This window comes from Diceros bicornis, chromosome 26 (assembly GCF_020826845.1).
Source record: "Diceros bicornis minor isolate mBicDic1 chromosome 26, mDicBic1.mat.cur, whole genome shotgun sequence".
In the NCBI taxonomy this organism is placed as follows: Eukaryota; Metazoa; Chordata; class Mammalia; order Perissodactyla; family Rhinocerotidae; genus Diceros; species Diceros bicornis.
Window position 1 is genome coordinate 28,958,395 of NC_080765.1, and position 24,891 is coordinate 28,983,285.

A 24,891-nucleotide genomic window follows, 5' to 3' on the forward strand; every position below is an offset into this window, starting at 1 on the left:
CTCAAGCAGGCCTTCCTTCTTATCTCCAGATGAGACGTCTACTGTGGATGTGTAACCAGGAAAAGAACACAGGACATGCTGGTGGCAGAACAGAAGTGTCCAGGATACCTAACCACCTAAGGGAAGCCACGCGAAACAACTTTGCTGTCTTTGAAAAGGCGTAACACTTACGAGGTGGCAAAGCACCACAGGTGTCCCCCTTCCTGACCCGAAGGCCAAGGGCATCCTGTGACTTTCCAGAAGTAACTCCATCCCAGCCTTCAAAAGGATTGGGCCAGTGGGCTAAGTTTGCTCTGCTGTGCCATAATCACATGGGTGACTGACTTATACGATGTGTTTTCTTTTATTGCAACCCAGCCCCAGAGCCCAGAGCAACTTAAAACAAGAAGAGCCACCACCACCACCAAAAAAGGAATATTTTGAAAGCTTAACTGATCACTCCACAGCCATTCACTCAGCTGACTCCCAAGGAAATGGAAGGCATCTGGAAAATGTATTTAAAAATTGATTTAACGTTGAGCCATGTTAAATGTTTTAATTTCCAAGCAATGCAATGCCCACCAAAACATCAATTAGCCCCAGCAATCGGGCAGGAATATTGGCTTCTGTTGAGGGATTCATTTATTTTAGTTTTGCTAAGTACCTAAGTATCTAGCTCCGAGGAAGAGAATTTAAGTCAGAGTAGAAACCAGTTAGGCCCTGGCTGAAATGGTGCCTCTGTCTGCACCCACCGCTCCCCGGCATCTCTCTCTGGAGGGAGGGCAGTAACTTGTACCTAAGGTCCTCATGCTGATGACAGAAGACATCCATCTGTCCCACAGCTTCTCTGTCTCCAAGTTGGAAAACAGGAAAGGCTCCAAGGAGACAGACAACGGCTCCCTGCTGAGGACACAAGCCAGCTTAAGAATTTGCAAGATCATTTTTAATAATTATTCTTCCTCTTGGTGCATTTTAAATTTCAAGGCTCCAGGGTCTCCCTGCCCTCGTTGGGGCTCTGGATCCGGGTAGGGGTCTCCCGCAGACCGAAGCGGCCTCTGTCTCCACGCGCCTTGGGCACTGAAGGGCGACGCGTGCCCACCGCTCACCACACGAGCTTGGGCGTTAGAACCAGCAGGAGGCAGACAAGCCAAAGCCCCCTGGAGATGGAAGCTCCTAAAAGGAAACAAGGCAAGAGTGCAGTGAGGTCTCAGCAGCCGTGGAGGGGGGATGCATCTTACCCGACCCCCTGAGGCTCCCCTGGAACCACTCACTTGATCTTGCTGCACCTTGGTTTGCTCATCTCTTAAATGGGAATAATGACCCCAAAGGAGGAGTGAGAATTAAATGAGATTGTGTGAATCAGCAAGTACCAGAGTTGTCTTTAGCATAACAGTCAGCTGGGGAGATTGTTAAAAATGCAAATTCAGGGGTCCTCCCCAGGAGACTCTGCTTCAGCAAGTCTGAGACAAGGCCCAGGAGTCTGTATTTTAAGCCTCAGTCCCAGGGGATTGGGATAATGAAGCAAGTTTAGGAAATAAGCGATTAAGGGCCTGGCCCACAGGAAAGGTTCAGCCAAGGTCAGCCCCACTCAGGCCTGTGGGGTGAGGGGAGAGCATCTGGCATCCTGCCTGGCTGGGGACCTGTGGGCACACCTTTTTAAAGGGCCCTCCCCACTTTCTGACACTGCCGGTTCAAGGGAAAACTGATTGGGCCTCTCTGCGGGGGATTTGGCAACACCCACCAAAACCACAAACACACACACCCTCTGACCCAGCAATCCCACTCTGAAGACTTCATCCGGCAGACAAACTTGAACAGATGCAAAGTATACAAGGTCACTCACTGCAACATTGTTTGTAACAGCAAAAAAATAGAAACAACTGAATTGTTCGTCAGCAGAGATCTGGTTAAATATGGTTATGGCGTAGCCAGAAAACCACCAATTACACGGCTCCTGTGTGCAGATACGGAACTGTCTCCAAGGTATGTTGTTAGGAGAGAAACGCAAGGTGCAGAACAAAGGGTATAATAAGCTTTTGTAAAAATGCAGAGAGAATCTATGGATATGCATAGCACAAGAAGCTGGCAACATTGGTTGCCTCTGGAGTAGGGAACTGGGTGACTAGGGGACAGGGGACAGAGGGAGAGGTTTCACTGCACACCTTTTCAGATCTTACATATTTTGAACATGTGCATTATTTATTGTGTATATTACGTAATATACACAAAACACTACCATTTTAAAATAATTTTTAAACATATGCATATTATATTTCAATGAAAAGTTTTAAAAATAATAATAGTAATCAAAGGGTATGGCTCCTGTTTGTAAGTGCCACCTCTGGCCACTTGTGGCTGCAGAAATTGGGAATCCCGCAATTTGCCATCATCCCCAGGGGAAGGCTGGGGCTGACCTGGGGACGTTCGAGTCAGGAAAAGGGAGAGTGGAGGTTTTAGGTAAGCATAGAGTTCTCTTTGCTCTCTGGGTGTCTGCACACGCTGTTCTCTACCCGGGACACTCTCCACCTGGCTGAGTCCATCTTCTCCCCAGCTTGGGCTGCAGCTCAGACATCACTGTCTTCAGGTGGTTTCCATGGCCGTTTGCCGCCCCATCCCCCCAGCCTAGGTCAGCTGCCTCTCCTACGTGTTCCCTCTGTGCCTGTGTTCCCCCATCACAGCACCAGTCACATTGGCTCACGCTCGCCTGGGTACGTGTGTCTTCCCTCACTCTCATGCTCCACTGAGTGAGGACAGAGGACACATGCTGGCCATTCACAGCTGTCTCCCCAGAGCCTAGCACCACGCTTAGTCCAAAGATGGTGCTCACTAATGACTCCTGGTGCTCACTAAAGACAGGAGTTATGCAAAAGTGGGAGAGGGAGGAGAGGAGGAAGAAAGGCAAGAAGGAAGAAAGGGAAGGAAAGCCACGCCCCCCACTGCCCCTCCTCAGCTCAGTTACCATCACCTCCCTCTGCATCTTTCCTTCCCTGGTCTTCTCAGATCTGAAATCTTCCTGTTCATTTACAAGAGAGCCTTACCTGTCTTGCGCGCCTCTGTATTCCCAGCCCCTACCGCAGGCTTGGCACATCGTAGGTGCCCACTATATACTGATTGGATTTATTAATTAATACTGGACAGTGAGAAGCAGGGAGCATGCAAAGGAACCACTGAGATGAATTTAGTCCTGAGAGATTTTGATTCAATGGGTTCTGGGTGGGGTTCGCGAACCGGCGGTTTTTAAAAGCCCCCCCCGGGGTACTTGCAAGTGCAGCCGGAGTTGAGAGTCATTTATATACAGCTTGTAGAGACTCTGGATTTTTCTGTGAAGGCAGAATCTCCAATGACTGTCAGAGATCCCATCCTGAATCTTAGGAACCTTCCCGCCCCAGCCCCAGCAGGGCGGACAAAGGGACAGAGAAGGGGGCAGGGGTGGAGGACGGGGCAGGAGGCTGGCCCGCTCACCTGGGAGAGAACGGGAGGAGGGGGTCCGGATGGGGCGGGCGCTCGGGGGCGCGTCCAGCCAGGAGCGAGTCTTGGCGCCATCTAGCGCCCGCTGGAGGCTCTGCAGCTGCAACATGCTGAGCTGCCGGCGCTGAGCTGGGGTCACGGCCGCGGCGTTCTCGGGGCCCAGGGCGGCGATCTGCTCCGCGGACAGCTCCTGCAGGGGTGCAGGGGCAGGGGGCAGCGCCCTCAGGGCCGCCCCTCCGCGGGTTTCCCAGACCTCAGTCACCCGCCCAGGGCCCGCACAACTTTGCCCTATGCATGTGCCATTTGTGCTCTTTGGGATTTTTCCTTAAAATCAGATCACTCTTTCACTACTGAAATAAATTTATTTTTTAAATAGAAATTTCCAAAAATATAAAACTGGGATGACTTACCATCAGTAATCGTTAAAAATAAGCCAAAAGAAATAAAACAACATTATTGAATTCTAGCTAGATGGCCAACATCTGAACTGGAGGCCTCTTTAAAAAGAAAAAAAAAAAGAAAAAGAAAAAAGAGGGCATTTTAAAAGTGTTAAAGACATTTTAGCTCCAAATTGAGACTTCCCCCTTGAAATAATCAGTATTAAAGGAGAGTTGAACGAGTCGTGATTTTCTCACGGTGTGACTTAACGTTTAATGCAATACGAGGCACTTCCCCAATGCTTCAAGGCCCCCACCTGAGAAACGCTGCTGTGGAGGAGAAAACACAAGCCTAAAGGCCAAAGCCCTGAATCTGAGCCCCAGCTTTGCCACATACGAGCTGTGTGACCTTGGGCAAGTTACATAGCCTCTCTGGGCTTTTGGACTAGAGGCGGGATGGCACAGAGAACTCATCTCCTATGAGGATTCTGATCCTTTGCTATGACTGCCTGAACACCATAGGGGTGAGTCCTGTTGGGGCTCAGAGGAGGAAAGGTATGGCGATCTATTAATGATGTCTGCCATGGACACTGGGAGTGGGAAAGCTGCCACGCACACACTGTCTTTGAGGACCCTGAATAAGATGTTTTCTGAAGTTGCTTCCAGCGTAGAGGACTTGGTGACTAGCTGCAGTGGGTCTGGAATGAGATGGGATGGCAGGGGCCTCTAGAGTCATCCTGCTTATTTTCAAAGAGCCCCAAAGATTCCGAGATAGAGGGTTATGTTCCTTCACCCCTTCCTCCTCTCTCCTTCACCCTCTTCTTCTTTCCTGTCTAGGCAGATGCTTCCCTGAATCGTGTCATTCCTCTGCTTAGAACCTGTCCCTGCCCCCACTCCAGGACACAGTTCCAGCTCCTGAACGTGGCAATGAGGCCTTCAAGCTCTGGGTCCTCCCCACCTCTCCAGCAGCCTCCCCCCGGCACTCTTCACTGCAGAAAGAGCATCCATATTTGTAGACCCCAGGAGGCAGCACCTTTGCCATGCTCTTCCTTCTGCTGGAACACTGTTCCTCCCTCTCCACTAGCTAACCTGTCCTGCGAGATTCCGCATCACCTCCTCCCTCTCACCACACACGCGCGCGCGCGCGCGCGCGCGCGCACACACACACACACACACACACACACACACACACAGAGTATAGCTGCTCTTCTGGCCTACATCTTAACATCTACCATTAACACAAAGTCTGCATTATGAAAATGATCTATTTTTCCAGCATTGTTGACATGCAACCCAGAAGCCAGATTCAGTCTCTAGGCCTAATGCACTGTGTTTTAAAAGATAAATTCAAAGTGGTTGCCAACATTTAATTATCAGGAGATTCACATGAAAATGGAGACTTCTGGATTCTTCAAAAAAAACAAAATAAGGATAGAGCAATACTGTGCCCACACTGTCACACTGCATTAATGTGCCAGAGATGAGAAGCAGTTTCCTCATTTAGACAGGGCTCTCCAGTTCACCTTGGTCCCTACCCAGGCCACTGCACTCCTGTATGTTACCTTCCAAGCCCCTGAAGGCACTGTGTTGTACCCCATCACTGGTGCATCCCCAGGTGCACCTAGGCTGGAGCCTACACCCTAACACCTAGGCTGGAGCCTACTGCAATGTAGGCAGTCAATAGGAATTTCTGGAATAGATAACTACCTGAACAAAGCAGCAGCCACAAAGTATACTCAAAACAAGACCAGGAGAAAGTGCTCAGCATCCAGGACCAAGCTACCTATCCCATGCAGAGCCCCCCAGAGGGGACGCCCAATAGCCGTAAGGACTATGTATTTCCCCCAAACAGCTATTGCGCCTGCTCTGTGCTGGGAACTGTCCTCGGTGCTGAAGTGGTTCAAGGTTGGCTGTCTTGAAATGAACCAATGATGTGGCACCATGGGTGTTTGTCTAGCCTCGTTTGCGTGTCTTATCCAGTTGTGGTGGACAGAATGTGTTCCCAACTTACCCAGCAAGCAAGAACACCAGTTCACTCCTCATCAGAGCAGACCGTCCCCACCAAACGCTCTCCTAATCTGTCACATGGACGGAAGCCAGATCCTCTCACTGGACTCCCTGCTTCCCTAACTTCAGTTGATCCAATTCCACACTCTCAACTGTTTCCATAGCAGTTTATCACCTGTCTTGTTGTGGTTTTCTTAATATTTTTCTTTAAATTAACTAAAATATTTTTACTTAAATTTATTTTAAAAGGAAATGTTATCCAGGTCCACAATCCCTCATCTGCAATTCTGAAATCCAAAGAAGTCTGAAAACTAAAAGTTTTTCCCGAAGTTTAAGACAAACGTATTTGCCAGCAAAACCTCACCTGAATTGGCGTGAGGCCATTTATAGTCTCTAGTTATTACAATTAGTGTGACTTGTGACAGATTTCTTCACAGAAATATTAATGTGTTTCCTTACGAGGTGCTTCCTCCAGACGCTGTTACGTAGTGTAGATGCATGGAATGATCTTTCTAAAATCTGGAAAATTCTGAATTCTGAAATATATCTGTCCCCAAAGGTTTTAGATAAGGAAATATGAAGCCATCATACCATCATAAGTAGAAAATCAGTACCACTTGCTATGAAGAGATGGAATCAGAAAAAAATAAAATTGAAACATAAATTAAAGTTTTAAGAAAAAAAAAACCACCTAAAATTATCTTGTGACCCATCCACTGTTGGCACACAGCTCTTCTCTGGCCCTGTCAGCAGAAGCCTGGTTACAAGCCCCTAGAACCCAAGGCCTGTCAACTGCTTCCCTGTGCGATTTGAAATGGGGTCAGGCTCCCATTCTCCTTGAGGGACTGAGTACCTACTTTGAATATCTCATCAGGAAGGCATTTGATTGCTGATGGCTGGAAATATGGCATCAAATCCTTGTCAAGCATTTGGAGCTCTTCCCTAGTTAATCCAGCTGGGGAGAAAAAGGAATCACAAGGGTTTAGCTCAAGCCGTCGGAACTCCGCTTGTTTTATTAATGGTGCTGCATAATGTACAGATCCGCGTGTTCTAGGCAAGCACCACTCCTTACAAAAGGCCCTGAAAATCACACTGGGGAATCAAGTTCCTTAATCAACTTGGGGAAAAAAAATGTGGGTCACATTAGCCCTGATTGATCTCCTACAAGGAAATGTGTGCCCAGAAGGAGCTTCACTTTACACAGTTTCAGATTGTGTACAAACCTATTTAGGAGCCAACTAAATCACATTTTAAACCACTTTAAAGTGCACAAGAATCACCAACAGAGCTTGGTTAAAAAGCAAATTTGCAGACCCCACCCTCTGCGACTTCAAGTCGTGAAATCCAGGATCTCCTGTAACTCTATAGACATTCGCTACACATGGCCTCGGATTCTTTTATTTTTTTTGTTTTTGTCCCCAGTTTTAAGACTCAAAGTGCCTCTTACCTGCAATGGTCCCAAGCTCCTGCAAGACAGAGCTGGACCACTCAGTGGGATTCCCAAACACAACTTCTGCCTTCCTCTTAAACTCAGCCAAGACTTGGATGCTGCAGAGCAGGGTCCCGATTCTGGCCACCACCACTCTGGTTAAGAGGGAGGGATATAGTGTGAGCCTGGGAGACTCTCCAGCCAAAAAAGATGTGCAGAAGGTAGGTAGGCTCAGCACTGAGAAAGGATCCAGCTAATCCTACTCCCTATTTTAGCCCAGAGAGGTGGCAAAGCATGAGGAAGCAGAGAACATCTAGCTGCATGAATTAATGGATCAGTTATTCAATCATTTACCACTTTGCACACTAGTGGTTTGGTTACCTGAATTCTGAGATCTTTATAAGTGAGATTTCGGTGATGTTCACAGCACACAGGGTTGCACCAAGTCCTACTAAGTGGAAGCTCTTCAGATCCTGGATCCTATAGCCTGAATCCTCTAGGAACCCTTGCAGAATGGCTTTAGCCTATAAAAATGAGGAAGGATAGGAGATGAACTATCCAGGGATGATCAAGACCCCAAGGCCCAAGGGGATAACTGAGCATTTGCAGTAGCCTCTTGGCTGATCCTGCACCCTACTCCTCTGGACGACCCCCCATTCCAGCCATCCGAGCCACTGCATCCAGGTTAACGTCCCTAAGGTACTACTTCTTCTGAGTGTGTCCCTGATCTATGGAGGTAACTTTAGGCAGTGAAACTCTCATATCCTTCACCAACATTAAAGGAACTGTATCCTGTGTCTGCTGGCTTATTTGCTTCAGTCACTCATGACCTTCAGTTTGTTTGGTCACTTAAGTTCTCCAGCAGTAGGATCCAAGCTTTTTCAGCATCTGTTTCTGCAACTTTGTGACAAAACCTTGTAATTTTCTGCCTTTTTTCCTCTGCTCAGATCAGTCCCTCCATCTCAAATGCCCTTCCTGCATTCCCAACTGTTAAAATCCAACCATCCTTTTATTTGGAGGGTTCAAGTCAAATGTCACCTTCTTCATGAAGTCTTCCCTGACTATCTCAGCCAGAATAAATTTTTCTTTCTCTAAGGTCCTACTGAAATAGCTTTGCCCCTCACTCTTCAATTTCAGAGAGTAATACATTAAATTCTTTGGTGTTAAAAACCACACAGGGATCTCTTGAATGAGCTTTGATTCAGGGGGGCTGACGTGTAGGTTCCTATAACTTTAGCATAGTGGCCATTCATTGTGCATGACTTTCCCTGGAGAACCACCCCTCCCGCACTCTTACTTCACGTGGTCCCGTTGGAGCTAACTGCATTCTGAGTTCCAGGGGAGATGCTATGGCCCAGTCCTGGCCAGTCAGGTCATCTCTTAGCCTGGCTGCAGTGACTGGTTCCAGATTGGGCAAGTGATCCAGTCAAAACCAACCAGGACCCTGGCTGAAACAATTAGGACAGAAGAGCTTTCTTTACTCTGGACTGGACCTTGGAAGGATAAACAATTGAATCTGCTACAACTCACCACGTAGAAAGAGCCTGCCTCCGAAGGAAGCCAACACAAAGGAAAGCAGGGTCAAAAAATGATGAGAGACAGATTCCTGACAACAGTGTTGAAGCTCCTGGATCCAGCTATACCTGAACTCTGCCCTTGAACTTTTTAATAAATTCCTTTTCTTGCTCCAGCCACTTTGAGTTGGGTTTTCTGCCACTTGTAACTAAATGAACCTTGATTTGTTTGATCTACCTATGTTGGACCTGAGGAAGGATCCAAGTCAATCCCTTGGAGATGAGCTGTATAATAATGTCTGGATCCCTCATTGCTCATGGAGGCAGGTGCAAAAGATTACAAGAGGAGAAGAGCTCATAAGGCAAAGATGGGGAGGAGACATCCAAGGACGAACATCTCCTGACTGAGAGCGAGGGTCACAGGGATATAGTGAATCTTCCCATCTCCCTTTAATGTCAGTCCATCCCCATCCCACAATATGGATCATTCCAGTGTCGAGAGAAAGTGTTGGCAAAGATTGTGAAATGTTGCAATGGGATGCCCCTTCTTATGTGGCTGTTGCCTTCCCAGCCCTCAGGTCTGTTTAAACGCTACCTCCTCAGAAAAGACTGCCTGGATTCCCCCATCTCAAGTAGCCTCCCTCCCCACTATTTCTGTGAGAACCTTGTCCATTTTCGGCTTATCATTTCTCACGATTTCTTAAATTGTTCACTTCTTTAGTTTTTCACTCACTTTTTTGTCTGTATTACCGAGTAGAGTCCCCAAAGACAAGAACCATGTCCAGTTAGTGCACTATTGCATCCCCAGCACCTGGCACACAGTGCCTGGCACATAGTAGGGTCCAGTAACTACTTTTTGAATTAATGAATGAATGAACATCTGAGTGAGTGATCCATAGAAGTTGTAGGCAATATGTACTCCTTTGAAATGGCATCAGATTGCTTCCTTCACATGATGGATTGGCTTCAGAGAGATTTTCCATGTTTCTGCAAATCCGACTGCTCAGTGTCTCCATGAAGTTGCTCTCGGTGGTTACAAAGCTCACAGGTTCTATAAGGGAATTTCAGTAAAACCATGCGCAGACTTAAATGTCTTTGGCTGCATGGGAATGTGCATCGAAAATAATAATAGCTGATATTTATCAAATGCTTACTGTGTGCCAGCACTTTACCTATACCATGTCATCTAATCCTCACAACAATCCTATAAAAGGAAGTATTAATATTATCCCTATTTTACAGATGAGGAAACTGAGGCACAGAGAGGTTAAGTAACTATGCCCAAGTTACACAGCTAGTAAATAATAGTTCTAGGATTAAAACCCAGGCAGTCTGACTCCAGAGCCTGTACTCTTCACCAGTGAAGATGTCTGGGTATGGAGAAAAGATGGAGATTCAAGTTAGCTTTTGAACTTTTCTTATTAAGTCTTCACCATCAGGTTTCACTAGTTGACTCATAGCAATTTTTGCTCTCCAACTATCAGGCATGCCCATTTTAAAATGAAAGTGCAAAAATACAATTCAAATAAAATTACTCTGAAGATGTGATATTAAATTGTCCTTGCCACTGGAACCTGGAAAATGCAAGTGCAGCCTGCAAGGTGATAAGCCAAAATATATTTACTTGAACGACTAGACCAGTGTATCTGTAATGATGCCGAGACAATTAATGCCAACACTTTTCAGCAATATTAACTACTGAAAAATGAATAGCTGTAAGATTTCAATCTCTCTGTTCATCCCTCCGGCTTCTATAATAGTTTTTTTTCCCTTATATTGGTTTTTAAGCTGAACTATCTGTTAATGTAGTTCCGCCAGGTCTGACTATTAATCTAGAAATATGCATTTAAGGGTTTGATTGGGAGCTGAAGTTGAGGAACCGACTGCAAATGATATATGCAAATGTTAGGTTTTCATATCCTCTTCAAACATATTGATAAATCTCACTGCCATCCATGGGAATTAAAATTGGTGCAAAGGGAAAGAGAGACTCTAGTTTCTAAGTTGGATATGTTTTTCTGTTTTCTCTCAGACTGTGAATAGAATGATTTTAATATCAGAGGCATGATGTGGCACTTCTCAAATGTCAAAACTAGTTTCAGAGTCATGGAACCCCACGATTATAGAATGTCAGAGTGGAAGGAACCTCAGATTGCTAGGTCTAACCCTCACATCTTCCAAATGAGGAAACTATTAAACTGCCAGAGAGAGGGAGTGTGATGATGATGATGATGATGACAATGATGAGGAAAACAACCACTTTTTATTGAATGCTGCGCACCAAGCATTGTTCAAAATGTTTTACATCTATTAACTCATTTAATCCTCATGGCCAGGACCCCCATGTTGCCCAACTCCGGGGGGGCACAATTCACACTGTGTTCTATTTGAATGGTGCCACTCAGAGTTATGGGGCATGGCAATCCTGGTTAGAAAAAGCTCATGAAAGTAGGGGACACGCATTAGTTCTGCCCGCCCAGCACCCATTCTCCCTTTGTTGATAACACCATGCTTTTCCTTTGGCAAGCCGCAGCGTATTAGTTTTCTCTCGCTACTCTAACAAATTACCATAGATTTAGCAGTTTAAAACAACATAAATTTATCCTCTTACAGCTCTGGAGGTTGTAAGTCTTCAAAGGGGTCAGCAGGGTGTGTTCCTTCTGGAGGCTCTAGAGAGAATTCATTTCCTTGCCTTTTCTAGCTTCCAGAGGCTGCCTGCAGTCCTTGACTCATAGCATCATCCTCCATCTTCAAAACCAGCAGCACAGGGTCTGGCCCCGTAGCTTAGCGGTTAAGTGCCCACGCTCCGCTACTGGAGGCCCGGGTTTGGATCCCAGGTGTGCACCGACGCGGTGCGGCTTGTCGGGCCACACTGAGGTGGTGTCCCACATAGAGCAACTAGAAGGATGTGCAACTATGACATACAACTATCCACTGGGGCTTTGGGGAGAAAAAAGGGGGAAAGAAAAGGAGGAAGATTGGCAATAGGTGTTAGCTCAGAGCCGGTCTGCCTCAGCAAAAAGAGGAGGATTGGCATGGATGTTAGCTCAGGGCTGATCTTCCTCAAAAAAAAAAAAAAAACTAGCAGCACACCACCTTCAAATCTCTCTCTGTGTCCCTCTGCTTCCATCGTCACATTGCCTTCTGTAGTGGTGTGCCCTGCTGCCTCCTCCTTATGAAGGACTTTTGTGATTATATTGGGCTACTGAGGAGAATCTCCCCATCTCAAGATCCTTAAATTAATCACATCTGCAAAGTCCCTTTTGCCACATAAGGTCACGTATTCACAGGTTCTAGGGATTAGGATGTGGACATCTCTGGGGGCCTTTATGCAGCCTACACACACCCATTCCCTACTCCCAGTTCACATGGACATGGTGAGATGGACTCCACTCCCTGATGCGTACCTGGCCAGCCAACACCTTCTACCCCTGGCCAGATTCTTTATGGGTGGGCAATTACATGATTGGAGTCTATGCTGGGACTTTTTCAAAAATTAATGAGAAAGGGCAATTTTTTATGGGGTTGCTCATTAGATAATATGTAAGCCTAGTGCTGGAAGCAATCACTGAGAAAGAGCTGCCTGAGAATGAAGAATTAACTGACTCGGGACTCACCCTCCCACTGTAAACAGTGAGAAAACCGAACAAATGATATGAAACAACTGTATTCAGACACTGGAGAACAATGAGCATAGAACTATAATCCTGAGAGAAGGAAAACAAATAAAGTGAACCCTAAAACTGCCCTTGCTTACTGCCCAGAGGCAGTTGCCAGGCCATTGAGCAGGAAAAGGAACACAAATAAGCCTGGTGGTCCAGCTGAGTTGAGGATACAGAGATCCAAGTTCAGAGAGGCCAGGGCACCTGTAATCTGTAGGGCAAAGTAGTGGAGAGAAAGAAACTGCACAGAGAGCTCCAGAAATCTGCAGAGAAGTCTTCTCAAGCCTTTGGCTGAGTACCGAGTACATGCAAGGAGTGAAACTCCACACAAATATCGGAAAGACATATCAGCAAGCGGTAAGCTGAACAATGTCCAGAGCTCGTCTGGAGTTGGAAAGAGTTCATTCCCACCTGCCAGAATGGAGAGGTTTTGAAATACGTGGAGCATTGGGTAGAGTCCTCAGAAGACTCGTGTCTCAGTAATGGGGACAAATTAACCACAGAATAAAGGTCACTCTGGACTCGCCCTAATAAAGCTCAAAAGGAAGTCTCAAAAGGATCAAACTGAAAGTAACTTAAATGTACCCCAGAACAAAGCCCAATACTCTTCAAAGGAGTACAACTAAATCAAGCACTCAACAATGTTAAATTCACAATGCTCATCATCCAGTCAAAATTATTAGGCTTGCAATTAAGAAAATGTGACCCATAACTAGGAGAAAAATTAGTCAATAGAAACAGCCTCAGAAATGACAGTGACGACAGAATTAGCGGCAAAAATTTTAAAGCAGCTATTATAAAGACTACAGGTATGTTCAATGATATAAAGGAAAATATACAAAATTAAGACAGAAGTGGAATATTTAAAAGATCTAGCAACATCTACCTACCTGTCCTGGGGTCCATTCTGTCTGTTGGCTTAGGGAAGCCACAGTGTCAATGGAGCTGAGATCCAGCTGCTCCAGCTCACTTTCGTTAAGAGCCAGAGCAATGCGCCCCAGGGATACAATATGCTGTTCTCTCCAGTATGAAGGCATGTCCCAAACCTTCAGATTAAAAAAAAAAAAGCCAGTTAAGACTGAACACTAGTGACAGCATTTAAAACAGACATAGGGTAAATCTCCTTAATATATAAAGTTCTCTTATAAATCACTAATAAAAAATGACTACATTTGTTTAAAAAAAATAGACAAAAGACATGAACAGGAAATTCACAAAAGAAGAAATAAATATACAGAAAAAAGTTCAATCTCAGCCATAATTAAAGAAACGTACATTAACAACAATCAAAGAATACCATGTTGGCTGATCATATTGACAAGGAATAAAAAGAATGATCATTTCTGTTGGTGGAAAGCTATGGGGTAAAGGATACTCTCATATATTGTTGATGTTGAGAATATAAATTGGTACACATTTTAAGAGGGCAATTTGGCTATATTTAAAATACTTATACTCTTTGACCCAGAAATTCCACCTCTGGGAATTTAGCCTAAGTAAATAATGAGAGAAGTGCCCAAAGAAATATGTACAAATATGTACCTTGAGGCATTAAAAAATATAAACAATCTAAAAGTCTAACAATTAGCTAAAAAAAATAAGAACCAGCCACAAAATGAAATATTATACAGTTATTTAAAATACTGATATAGATTTATATTTCTCATATGGAAAACATGCATTGTATGCTGTTGAGTGTGGACAGCAAGTTATTGAACAGTAGGTGAGTATGATACTATTTTTCGTAACACATATATGTGAGTATACATGAAATAAATGTATGAAATATCCAAATATATTCTACACACATATACAGAAGTCTGGGAAGCTCTATATTTTAGTGACGATACCAAAATATTAACAGTGCTTATTTCTGGGTAAAAGATTATGACTGTTTTTTCCTCTTTATTATTTTCTGACTTTTCTACAATAAACTTGAGTTACGTAAAAAATAGAGTTATAATTTAAGAAATGTAATGTCTTAACTCTACCAGGGTAACTAGATATTACTAGACAGCTGAAACAAGCCATTCAAAGGGACTTTTATAAAGATGGCAAACTACTTCCAGCCCTCTTTTTACTTCTTTCTGCTATGTTTTCTGACGAATTCGCAACAGATTCTGAGAAAACCTGCTGTGAGCAGCAGCTGGGGTTCTCCAAATGGAGAAAGAAAAGACACAATTCCTGGAAACTGTCTCGGTCAGAGCACCAGAATTTGATTTACTGAGCGTCCATTAGATGCCAAGACGCATCTCCTTCTGTTCTCCACCACAGCCCTAAGAGGGAAGCACTAGAAATTTCTCAGATGCGGGGATCACAGCTCAGGCACTCAGCCGGTGGAGTGAAATTTCTACAAGATACCACAAGCGAAAACTCCCGGAGAAGGGCTCTATGCACAGAAGTGCTGGGACCGTTATGTTGGGTTTCTTCCTCTGTGGAATGCTTCCTCCCTGAGGTGGGCTGTACCTGTACTGCCTTCTCCTTCAGGGTCATCAGCTGAGGCCAGCTGAAACCCCGGACGGCCCCCAGAAGCTCCACGCTCCTGATGAACGTGTCTTCCTCCATGCAGAGCAGGTCCTCAGGGGCCCAGCAGGCATTGGCTTCAGCCAACTTGAAGATGTCTTCTGAAGAGGGAGCCGCAACTCCATGGCAACCTGAAGAATGGGGAGACGCAGGGAAGGAACAGAGGAAAGAGAATTTCAGGAAACGTTAGTCTGTTTCTTTATCGAAATGAGTAATATCCTTCTCCAGTTGGATTTATTCACGAGAAATTGAGAGCAGGGACTCAGGGACCAGTCTGAATCCCATTTCTGCCATTTCTTGCTAATTACGTGGTAACAAAATTGTGGAAATGCCAACTTTTTGCACAGCCACGTGCACAGAGTAGGAGCCCTGTAAAATTACAACTGGACTGCACATTGCCTTGTGGGAGTAGGAGCTGGTGGTGAACAGTTCTGGCTTTAGATTCAAATCCAAAGTTATTTAGCCCCTCTGTGCCTCAGTTTCCTCATCTCTAAAATGAGGATAAAATTACCTCATAGAATTTTTGTGAGGACTAAATGTGTTATTATATATAAACCACTTAGAAAAGTGCCAGGTATACAGTAAGCACTCAATATATGTTAGCCATTTTTATTATTAATGTTACCTGCCGCCACCACCCCATGCATTTGAGCTTGCAACCCAGAGTGAAGGCTTCCAGAATGATGAGGAAGGAGCACTCCTATCTAAGCATGGAAAGGGAGGATGATTTGCCCTCCATAAAAATCTTAGTGGGGGCTGTGGCCTTCCCCTCCCAGGAGAGAGGAGAAATGGGCCTGCTGCATTGTTCTTGGCAACAGGAGAAACCCATCCATTTCACTCTCTGAATAAGTTGAACCTTACCTGGTCAAACCAGCTCCCCATCATCAACACACAAATGAGATCTTGTCTTTGCTGGCTCAGATGTGCCCAACCTGGGAGAGAAGCCACGGCTCCTTGCCTTAAGAGCAATCCTGGACTTCTGGTCTCAGTGGCTGACCACGCGGAGGCTAACAGACTCACCTGCACCACCGGGGCCCCAGCATCTCCCAAGCCCTGTGGCCCCTCCCTTCGCACTGCATCTTCAGTGGAAATTCACTGGACTCCAATCAAGAGGCAAAAGTGGACCAGGTCAAGGGGGCCATGTGTGGTCCTCACACATCATTATCACAGCCCACTTGGTGGGGAGAAAAGACCCACCCCCCCCAGACCCCCCTCGACCCCAATTTCCAGTGAAAGGAGGATCCAGTGATCACAGAGGTAGAGAGGAGCAGAAGGGTTAAATAGTGCAGCAAGGACTTGGTCTTATCATTGCTGTATCCCCAGGCCTGGCATAGTAGGTGTTCAGCAAATATTTGTTGAATGAATCAATACACACATAAAAATTAAGTAAAATAAAACCAAGTAGTAATTCAGCTAATTCATTAATTACTAGAAGCACAGCAGCAATTAATACTCAGAACCAACTAAAGAAAACTGACTATGCACTGGTAACAGAGCATCCCCCCCCCCGAGCATGGAAATCCTACTTTCATATATCCTCGGGGACTGAGCAGGAGCATTGCAATATGACAACCAGACTGCTAGGCTGGGAGGGCAGTAGGAGCTAGGGGCGAACACCACCAGCTTTGGGTACAAATCCAACAGCTGCCATTTACTACCTCTGTGACTTTGGCCAAGTCTGTTAATCTCTCTGAACCTCAGTTTCCTTTGTCAAGAAAATGGAAGAAATCATAGTGCCACCTCATGGGACAGAGGTCAAGATGAGATAGTGCGTGGACAGATGAGCAACCAAAGTAAACATAAATCAGGTTGTGACACTTCTTTGCCTGATGGTCCCCAAGAAACCCCCACCCAGAGTAAAAGCCGAAGCCCTTAGGGTTTCCTTTATATATGACCAGTCTTGTCTCTCACTCCACTCCAGCCACACTGGCCTCTCCTTTCCCATTCCTCTCCATCTCCTGGCACACTTCCTTCTGCCTAGAAGACTCTGATGCCCAATATCCACATTGCCCCTCCCCTGGGCCTTTCCTCAAATGTCATCCTCTCATTTACTGAATGTCACCTTCTTGGATCATTCTCTTCTCAAATTAAAACCCCCACCCCACACTCCATGACCCCTTCCCTTGCTTTATTTTCTTTCTTGCATTTACCAGTACACAACACACCATGTATTTTATTTATGTATGTAATTTATTGCCTGGCTATCCCCATTTGAACGTCAGCTCTGTGAGGACACGGATTTTTGTCTGTTTTGGTCACAGAGTCAGCGCTCCAAAATTATTTGTTGCAGGACAGAAAGCGAGCACTGAATAATAGTCGGCTCTCACTATTACAATTATTATTGGCTCTGATTAGCTTTGTCTCCTCCTGCCTGGCACAAGTATGTGCTTAGTAGGTGCACAATAATAATAAAAATATTTGACACTTACTGAGCATTTCCCACATGCCAGACACTGTTGTGAGCAAGTTTACAGGTTTAAACCCATTGATCCACAGAATAACCTAATGAGGTCGGGACTTCCATTATCCCCATTTTACAGAGGATGAACACTGAGGCACAGAGAGGTTAAGGAGCTTACCCAAAGTCCCACAGCCAGGAAGCAGCAGACCCAGGGTTCAAACCCCGCCAGCCTGGCCCCAGCACTACAGTACATCGCCACTCAGCCATTTTGGCTTTTAAGTCTATCATTTTGATATGTTTGTTGCACATGTTCACCCACTAAACCTACTAGCCTGGGTAAGGAGTGCAGGATATGATTCCAAACCATTTTATAAAGATGTGGATTTTTGCATTCTATTGCCTTGCAAACATTTCATCCAGTCCCCTGGACAAGGAGGGCTCAATGCCAGGGACTGAGCCTAACACTACCGCCATGGCACGGGCTCGGATACCGCAGAAACACTCACTAGAGATGGGCTCAGAGCTGGGCCTCTTCTCATCGCTGTTCCGAACAGACTCAAAGACAGCCCAGAGGAATTCTTGTGGCGGCAGAGTCCCCGCCATCTTGGAAGCTGTCTGTTGAAGGATGTGAGGAAACTGTGTGGGGTAGAGAAGACGAAAGAGGAGAAACGTATAGTAATTCAAGCACATTAAACAGATTTAAATCAGAGTTTAAACTGTAACACTACCTCACTGCCTCCATTGTCTTTTTTTCTTTACAGCAGCTTCTCATATAAGTTTAATCCCTAGCCCAATTAACTTGGTCTCTAGAAAGAATCATATAAAATGGTACCCAACCTCAATGATAATCCAATAAATGTTCAATAACGTAAGTATACGTTGTTTTCCGCCCATCGGATTGTCAAAAATAGAATAGTGATAATACCTAGTGCTGGCCAAGATATAGGCAACATGCACACTTGTTTTTCTGTGGGACTGTTAGATGGTACAGCATTACCAGGGCAATCTGATAATTTCTATAAAAAAATGTAGGTGTGTCTACCCCTTTTTGGTTTGGTGCTGTTTTAGTTTTATTAAACTTTATCAGAAAAAGGAGGAAGAGAGGGTTATCTCTGGATTCTGGGTGAAGACTAGCCATGAGGGGACTTCTGGCTACCCTGGAGAAGGTGCCATTTCTCAGCTAGAACTGATGCACTTTGTCAAGACTTGGGATATTATTGGTAGACCTGTCAAGAGACCAGAGAATTCATCAGACGGTCCCACATGGCTGTGTGCCACTGTGTCCCCGTTCTCCCAAAGAGAAAGCGCCTCGGGTTCTACAGCTCCTCTTTCTAGTTTAATCTTGAGAATCAGAGCCACAGTCTAAACCAGTAGCTCCCAGCCCTGGCTGGAGGCGAGAATCACCTGGGAAACCTGCAGACACCCAGGCCCCACCCCAGAGATTCTGAGACCACTCTGTCCATTTTAGAATCTCCCCAGTGATTCGAAGGTCGAGATCAGCTGTTCTGAGATAAACAGTTAACTTTTAAAAATCAAAGTGCTGGGCCGGCCTGGTGGCCCAAGTGGTTAAGTGTGCGCGCTCCCCTGTGGCGGCCCGGGGTTCACCAGTTCGGATCCCAGGTGCGCACTGACGCACCGCTTGGCAAGCTATGCTGTGGCAGCATCCCATATAAAGTGGAGGAAGATGGGCACGGATGTTAGCCTAGGGCCGGTCTTCCTCAGCAAAAAAAGAGGAGGATTGGCAGATGTTAGCACAGGGCCGATCTTCCTCACAAAATAAAAAGCAAAGTGCACTGCAAGGTGAATGGTGTTTTCCATTTTGTATTTTTTAAAAGGAGAACAAGTATAGGCAGGAGGAGGATTTTTCTGAAAGGATGCGGAGGAAACTGGGAACAGCCATTGCCGCTGAGGCCCCAGAAATGTGGAATGGGAGGGAGACTTGTTCTCATCCTACGGCCTTTGGTATAGTTGGGAAATTTTAACAAGCAGCATATATTACTTGTTTTATTAAATATTTCAGGCATTAAAACAAAAAGTATAGAGAATAATACAACAAAACATCCATGTATTCACAACCCAGCTTAAGAAATAAAACATCACAACTATAATCAATAGGTCCCTACCTCAGCCTTTGGCCTCCCTCCTTCCCCAGAAGTAACTGTCACCTTGAATTTGATATTTGGTAACTAACCATTCTCGTGTACGTTTGCACTTCTCTTACATATAGAATTGTTTGGCATGTGCTTAAAATTAATTTAACTGATATTTATTTATTTACGTTCTTCTCCTGTACGTATTCTTTTGCAACTCACTTTTTTGTAACCCTACATTGTGTTTTTGAGCTTTAACCGTGTTGACACAAGACTTTTTCAATTTCTAAAGTTGATTTCTTTAAAGATTAGATACGTATATAATATTGATGCATCCACCACTTATGACTATGTGTTTGGACAGCCTGGAAGCTGACTTTCCCACGACTGGACATTGGAATGTATGCTGCGCACGTGTGAACCTGGGGGACGTGCCGTGTGTTCGGGCCCTGCTGAGCACGTGTGACAACATACATCGTGCGAGTGCAACCACGAGGATGTGCTGTGCAGTCGACCTGATTCTGGTTCGGCAAACATTTACTCCTTCCCCCGTCCACCTGCAGGGGGCACCTGCTTCCTGCCTTGCTGAGGTTGGGCTTGGCCACGTGACTTGCTTTGGCCAATGGAAAGAGTCAGTGTGCCATTTCCCAGCTTGGGCCTGAAGGAGAATTGCACTTTGCATTCTCTTTTTTGGAGTTTCAGACCTTCACAGTGAGAAGAACATGCTGCAGGTAGCCTGGGCCCCAGAGGCAGACTCACGAAGCAGAGCTGTCCCCATGACCTGCGGACCAGTCAGCAAGAAATCAATGCTTATTGCTGCAAGCCAGTGAGACTGTGTGGCTTTGTTATGCAGCACAAGATGGCGAATTCAGGCTTGTCTGGCATGCCTCTTGGCCTAGACCATCTGATTCTCGGACAGTTACTCCAAGTAGAGGGCTATACCCAAAGGCAATGCTCACTAAGATTTGTTTTGGGGTTAAATGTGTTTGCACCTGTGATTGCACACACTCGACATACATATACGTGTGCACGTGGTGCTGGTGGGTGTAAGACTTCAAACGGGCACGCGGGGGGAAGCACACAGACAGCAGAGTGGCAGCTAAAGGACAGCTCCCACCTTGGCATGTCTGCCTGGAGGGCCATGCAGAAGGCCGGAGTGTGTTCAGCTGCTGCCTCACTCTCTTTTCCTGAACCTTGGACATCCTGGAGTGGAGCTGGAAACATCTGAGCTCTTTGAGGCAGGGAGGAAGTTTCCAAAAACACAAACTGGCAGCAAACCCAGTGGAGAATAACTGACCACACTTTCTCTCCCCTTCAAACTCCTTCAGCCTTCTAAAGACAGAACACAGAGGTACCTTTGTGGCAATAGAGCTCAATTCTTCTCCTGAGAAAAGTTCTAGAAAGGGTCCCAAGTCCTTTGTAGTCTCGGCTGTCCAGTTCTGGGGAAGTCTAAGAAGAGATAATAAGCAGGAAATTGAAAAACCGTGCTGTTGTCCTTTTCCCCCAGCATCCTCTTCTTTCAGGAGATTAACGTCTCACCTGGAGAGGCTGTCAATCACATGGTCCCACTTCCCTGACCAAGAAAATGGGCATGTGATGCAGGCTGATCAATTAGAGTCATCCCTGGGAATTTTGATGGAACTACTAGAGAAGCTTTCTCTCTTTCTTCTGGGATCTCTAGCAGTAAAAAGAATATTGGAGGCCACTCCTATCACCAAGTGGAGAAAATAAAGACAACACCCAAGAACACAGAGCTGAGGGATGGGAGGAATATATTCCTGTTGACATCACTTGAGCCCCTGGATCCAGCCCTGACTGAAGTCCACTCCTGGAGTTTTCCATTACATTCAATTTCTGAACTTAATAAATTCCCATTTTTTTAGTTTGAATTGAACTACTGAATTTGTGTCATTTGCATCACAGTGACTCCTTCCTCCTCTTCCTCAGTAGAACAGTAGTGATATATTTGTTCCTTTTAAATTACCATAACAGTCTTCTCTTATAGCAAGATGAAATCTCGTCTTGAACTTGGCAAGATAATAACAACATTGACCCAGAATCCACTGTTGTTCTTATAGAGACCACAAATGTCCACAGCAAGTGCTTCACACTGTACTTTGTGACATCTCTAACGCAAGTCTGCCCAATTAGCAACAATAATCCTTCTCTTGGGGCCAAGGCAAACCATCTCTTTATCTCTCTGATTAAAAATATTACCCCACTCACTGGAAGTTCCATGAGGGCAGCAGCCATAGCTAGCTTAGTGACCACTGTATCTTCAGTCCTAGCAGCAAAGCAGGTAAAACGCTGTGTAACACACTCAGCACTGTGTGCCGGGCACTACTGTAAGCCTCATTTAATCATTGCAACAACCCTGTGGGGACCATTAGTGTCCCCATTCTACAGATGTGGAAATAAAGTGCAAAAAGATTAAGTAGCTTTTCCCAGGTCACATGACAGTAGACGACAGAAACAAAATTTTAACCCAAAGAGTCTGGCTCCTGAGTCCATGCTCTTAAACTTTATATAATAGGACAATGCCTGGGACTCAGGAATTGAGTTGTCTAACTGTTGACCGACAGCTAGGCCCTACTCAAACATCTGAGCTGACTTCAGAAAACTCTTCATGGGAAAGGACAGTTTTATTTTCCCCAGGGAGCCCTCATTCATGCCTCGATTATTGGCATTATTATTACTGTTGTTGTTTCATAACTAAAATAATAATACCATCTCCTTGCCCGTTTGTAAGATGCCGCCTTTTCAGAACTCTTTCCCTTTCCATTTGCGGAGATGTATTTTTACTTTACAGGGAATCTGAAAGAAGAAAGGTCACATTTCCAGAATAAACACAAGCACCTAAGCTCGTCCTAAGCCAGGGGCTCTCTCTGTCGGGAGGGCGGGAGAGCCAGGGCTGGGGGCCCCTCAGCCCGCGCGCCCACCCCGCAGCCGAGCCCCGCCCCGCTCACCCGCGCTGCTCCAGGAGCCTGAGCCTCAGCGCGGCCTTCTGCTCGGGGCTGAGGTCTGCGCAGTCTCTGAGGCCGTGCAGGGCGGTGGCCCAGGCCCCGGGGGACACCCCGCGGTGGACGATGGCCGCCGGCAGGTGGCAGAGCAGGTTCCCCATGATGTCCACGGCATACTCGTCAGCAACGGAGTCGTTCTGAAACCGACAAGTGGAGCTGATGGAAAGATCCAGCAGGGCTCCAGATCATCATCTCTTAAAAACACTTCCCGACCCAAAACCTCGTAAAGGTTCTGGAATCTGCATCGCCGACCTGCCGTGGACTAGTATAGACGGGGCGGGGCCTGACTTTCCCCCGGGGACGCAGGGCTCCGGAGTGGGGGAGACCCCACCGGGAGCAGATGTGGGCAGACTTGCCGCATGGTGATCACTCAGTAAATGCGGGCTGGACCACGTTGTTACAGCTCTGAGGACGCCCCCGAGTCAACAAGCATCATAATAATAGTACAATAATAAAAATGGCATTCAATGTTTGTATGGCACTTGAAAGCCTTCAAAGCTCTTTCTCAAAATGACAAAAACAGAGGCTGGCCCATGGCCGAGTGGTTAAGTTCCGCACACTCGGCTTCAGTGGCCTGGGTTCCCTGGTGATGCCCTACAACACTTGTCACTGGCTGTGCTGTGGTGGCAACCCACATACAAACAGAGGAAGACGGGCACAGATGTTAGCTCAAGGTGAATCTTCCTCACCAAAAAGAGGAAGATGGGCAACAGATATTAGCTCAGGGTGAATTTTCCTCAGCAAAGAAGAAAAGACAAAATTTGCTAATGTTTGTTGAGTGCTTACCATGTGCCAGACACCATTCTAAGGGCTTAGAGGTCTTAATCCCTTCATCTTCAAAGTAACTGTAAGAAGTAAGTACTACTACCCTCCATTTTTATATAATTTTTTTTTGGTAAGGAAGACTGGCCCTGAGCTAACATCTGTTGCCAATCCTCCTCTTTTTTCTTTTTTTTTTTTTAAAGATTTATTTATTTATTTTCCCCCCAAAGCCCCAGTAGATAGTTGTATGTCATAGTTGCACATCCTGCTAGTTGCTGCATGTGGGACGCAGCCTCAGCATGGCTGGAGAAGCGGTGCGTCGGTGCGCGCCCGGGATCTGAACCGGGGCCGCCAGCAGCGGAGCACGCACCCAACCGCTAAGCCACGGGGCCGGCCCCCTCCTCTTTTTTCTTGAGGAAGATTGTCCCTGAACTAACATCTGCGCCAATCTTCCTCTATTTTCTATGCAGGATGCTGCCACAGCATGGCCTGATGAGCGGTGTGTAGGTCCACGCCCGGGATCCAAACCCTTGAACCCCAGGCCGCCAAAGTGGAGCACATGAACTTAACCACTATGCCACCAGACCAGCCCCTACCCTCCACTTTTTAAAGATACAGAAACTGCCAGTTACTGCCAGGCTAGGATTCACACTCAGACCATCTGTCCTCTGTTTCGTGCCCTCAGACTCTATGAAGGAAGTGCTATTGCACCCATCTTACAGGTGAGGAGGCTGAGGCTTGGGGAGGGGATGTGACTTGCCCAAAGCCACATAACCAACTACTGGCAGAGATATGTCTAGAACCCAGATTCTGTGTACTGTGCTCTTTCCAGTCCCCCAGAGTGGCCTCCCCTCATTCAGGGCCCAGAATGGCAGTTTCCAGAACCAATAGCCAAGACTGTCCTACTCAGTGGCTTCAGAGCCAGCTTTGAGACCCAAATGTCAGACTCTGGCCATTACAGCAGGCTGAAGACTCCGGCCAGATCCCTTGAGGCTTCCCTGGAATGGCCAACGACACCCAGAGGAAGGGACACCAGTGAAACTGTCACCCAGGAAGAGTTTCCTTACCAGGCACTGCTGCACTTTCCCGAGGACCAAATTCTTTTTGTGGGAATCTAAAACCAAGGAGTCCAACTGACTCTTGCCCAGGCTGATGAGAAAGGGCACACACCGGGAGGCGGGGACAGAAGCCAGGTAGCGAGCCCTGGAGAGAGACGGGGAGAATGAGGGAAGGTAAACAGTGGCTGCTCTGTATTTGCCCCAGAAATCAGGGTCTGCATGCTAGTGCAGCTAGCATGTGATAAATCAGCTGGCGATAATTGTAAGGAGGAAAACAGAATGGCCATAGTGGAGAATGATGGTGGGACAGCCAGGAGGAGCCCCTTCTAAGGCAGGACTATTTGAGCTGAGACATGGATGAGTGGAGGGAGACAGCCATGCCAAGGTCGAGGCTACAGAAATAAGCTTCCGCCATGTCCCTCCTTCCAGCCAGGGCCCCTGCATTCTGTCCTCTCTGTGGGCAGTGGTGATGGTCTCTCTGAAACATACATCTGAGGGCTGTGCCCAGAATACAGGTGAAACAGCTCAGGTGTCACACAAGTCCTCCCTGATCTGACCGTCCCTGTACTCTCTCCCAGCTACTCTGCAGGTGCACACCATG

General features: G+C 46.2%; 1 protein-coding gene across 2 annotated transcripts in view; it reads right to left on the bottom strand.

The window, feature by feature from the left end:
* Positions 1–1,068: 1,068 nt before the first annotated feature.
* Positions 1,069–24,891, bottom strand: part of OTOA (otoancorin) — a 57,125-nt gene continuing 33,302 nt past the window's right edge. For both annotated transcript variants that reach the window (XM_058570579.1, XM_058570578.1), the window contains exons 18-28: positions 24,300–24,435; positions 22,417–22,607; positions 20,806–20,899; positions 17,867–17,996; positions 14,903–15,090; positions 13,327–13,482; positions 7,642–7,784; positions 7,279–7,415; positions 6,689–6,786; positions 3,442–3,637; positions 1,069–1,152 (exon numbers count right to left, since the gene is read on the bottom strand). In XM_058570579.1, the coding sequence (XP_058426562.1) occupies positions 1,082–1,152; positions 3,442–3,637; positions 6,689–6,786; positions 7,279–7,415; positions 7,642–7,784; positions 13,327–13,482; positions 14,903–15,090; positions 17,867–17,996; positions 20,806–20,899; positions 22,417–22,607; positions 24,300–24,435 (1,540 nt within the window). In that variant the 3' untranslated portion in view covers positions 1,069–1,081. The remainder of the gene's footprint in view (positions 1,153–3,441; positions 3,638–6,688; positions 6,787–7,278; positions 7,416–7,641; positions 7,785–13,326; positions 13,483–14,902; positions 15,091–17,866; positions 17,997–20,805; positions 20,900–22,416; positions 22,608–24,299; positions 24,436–24,891) is intronic.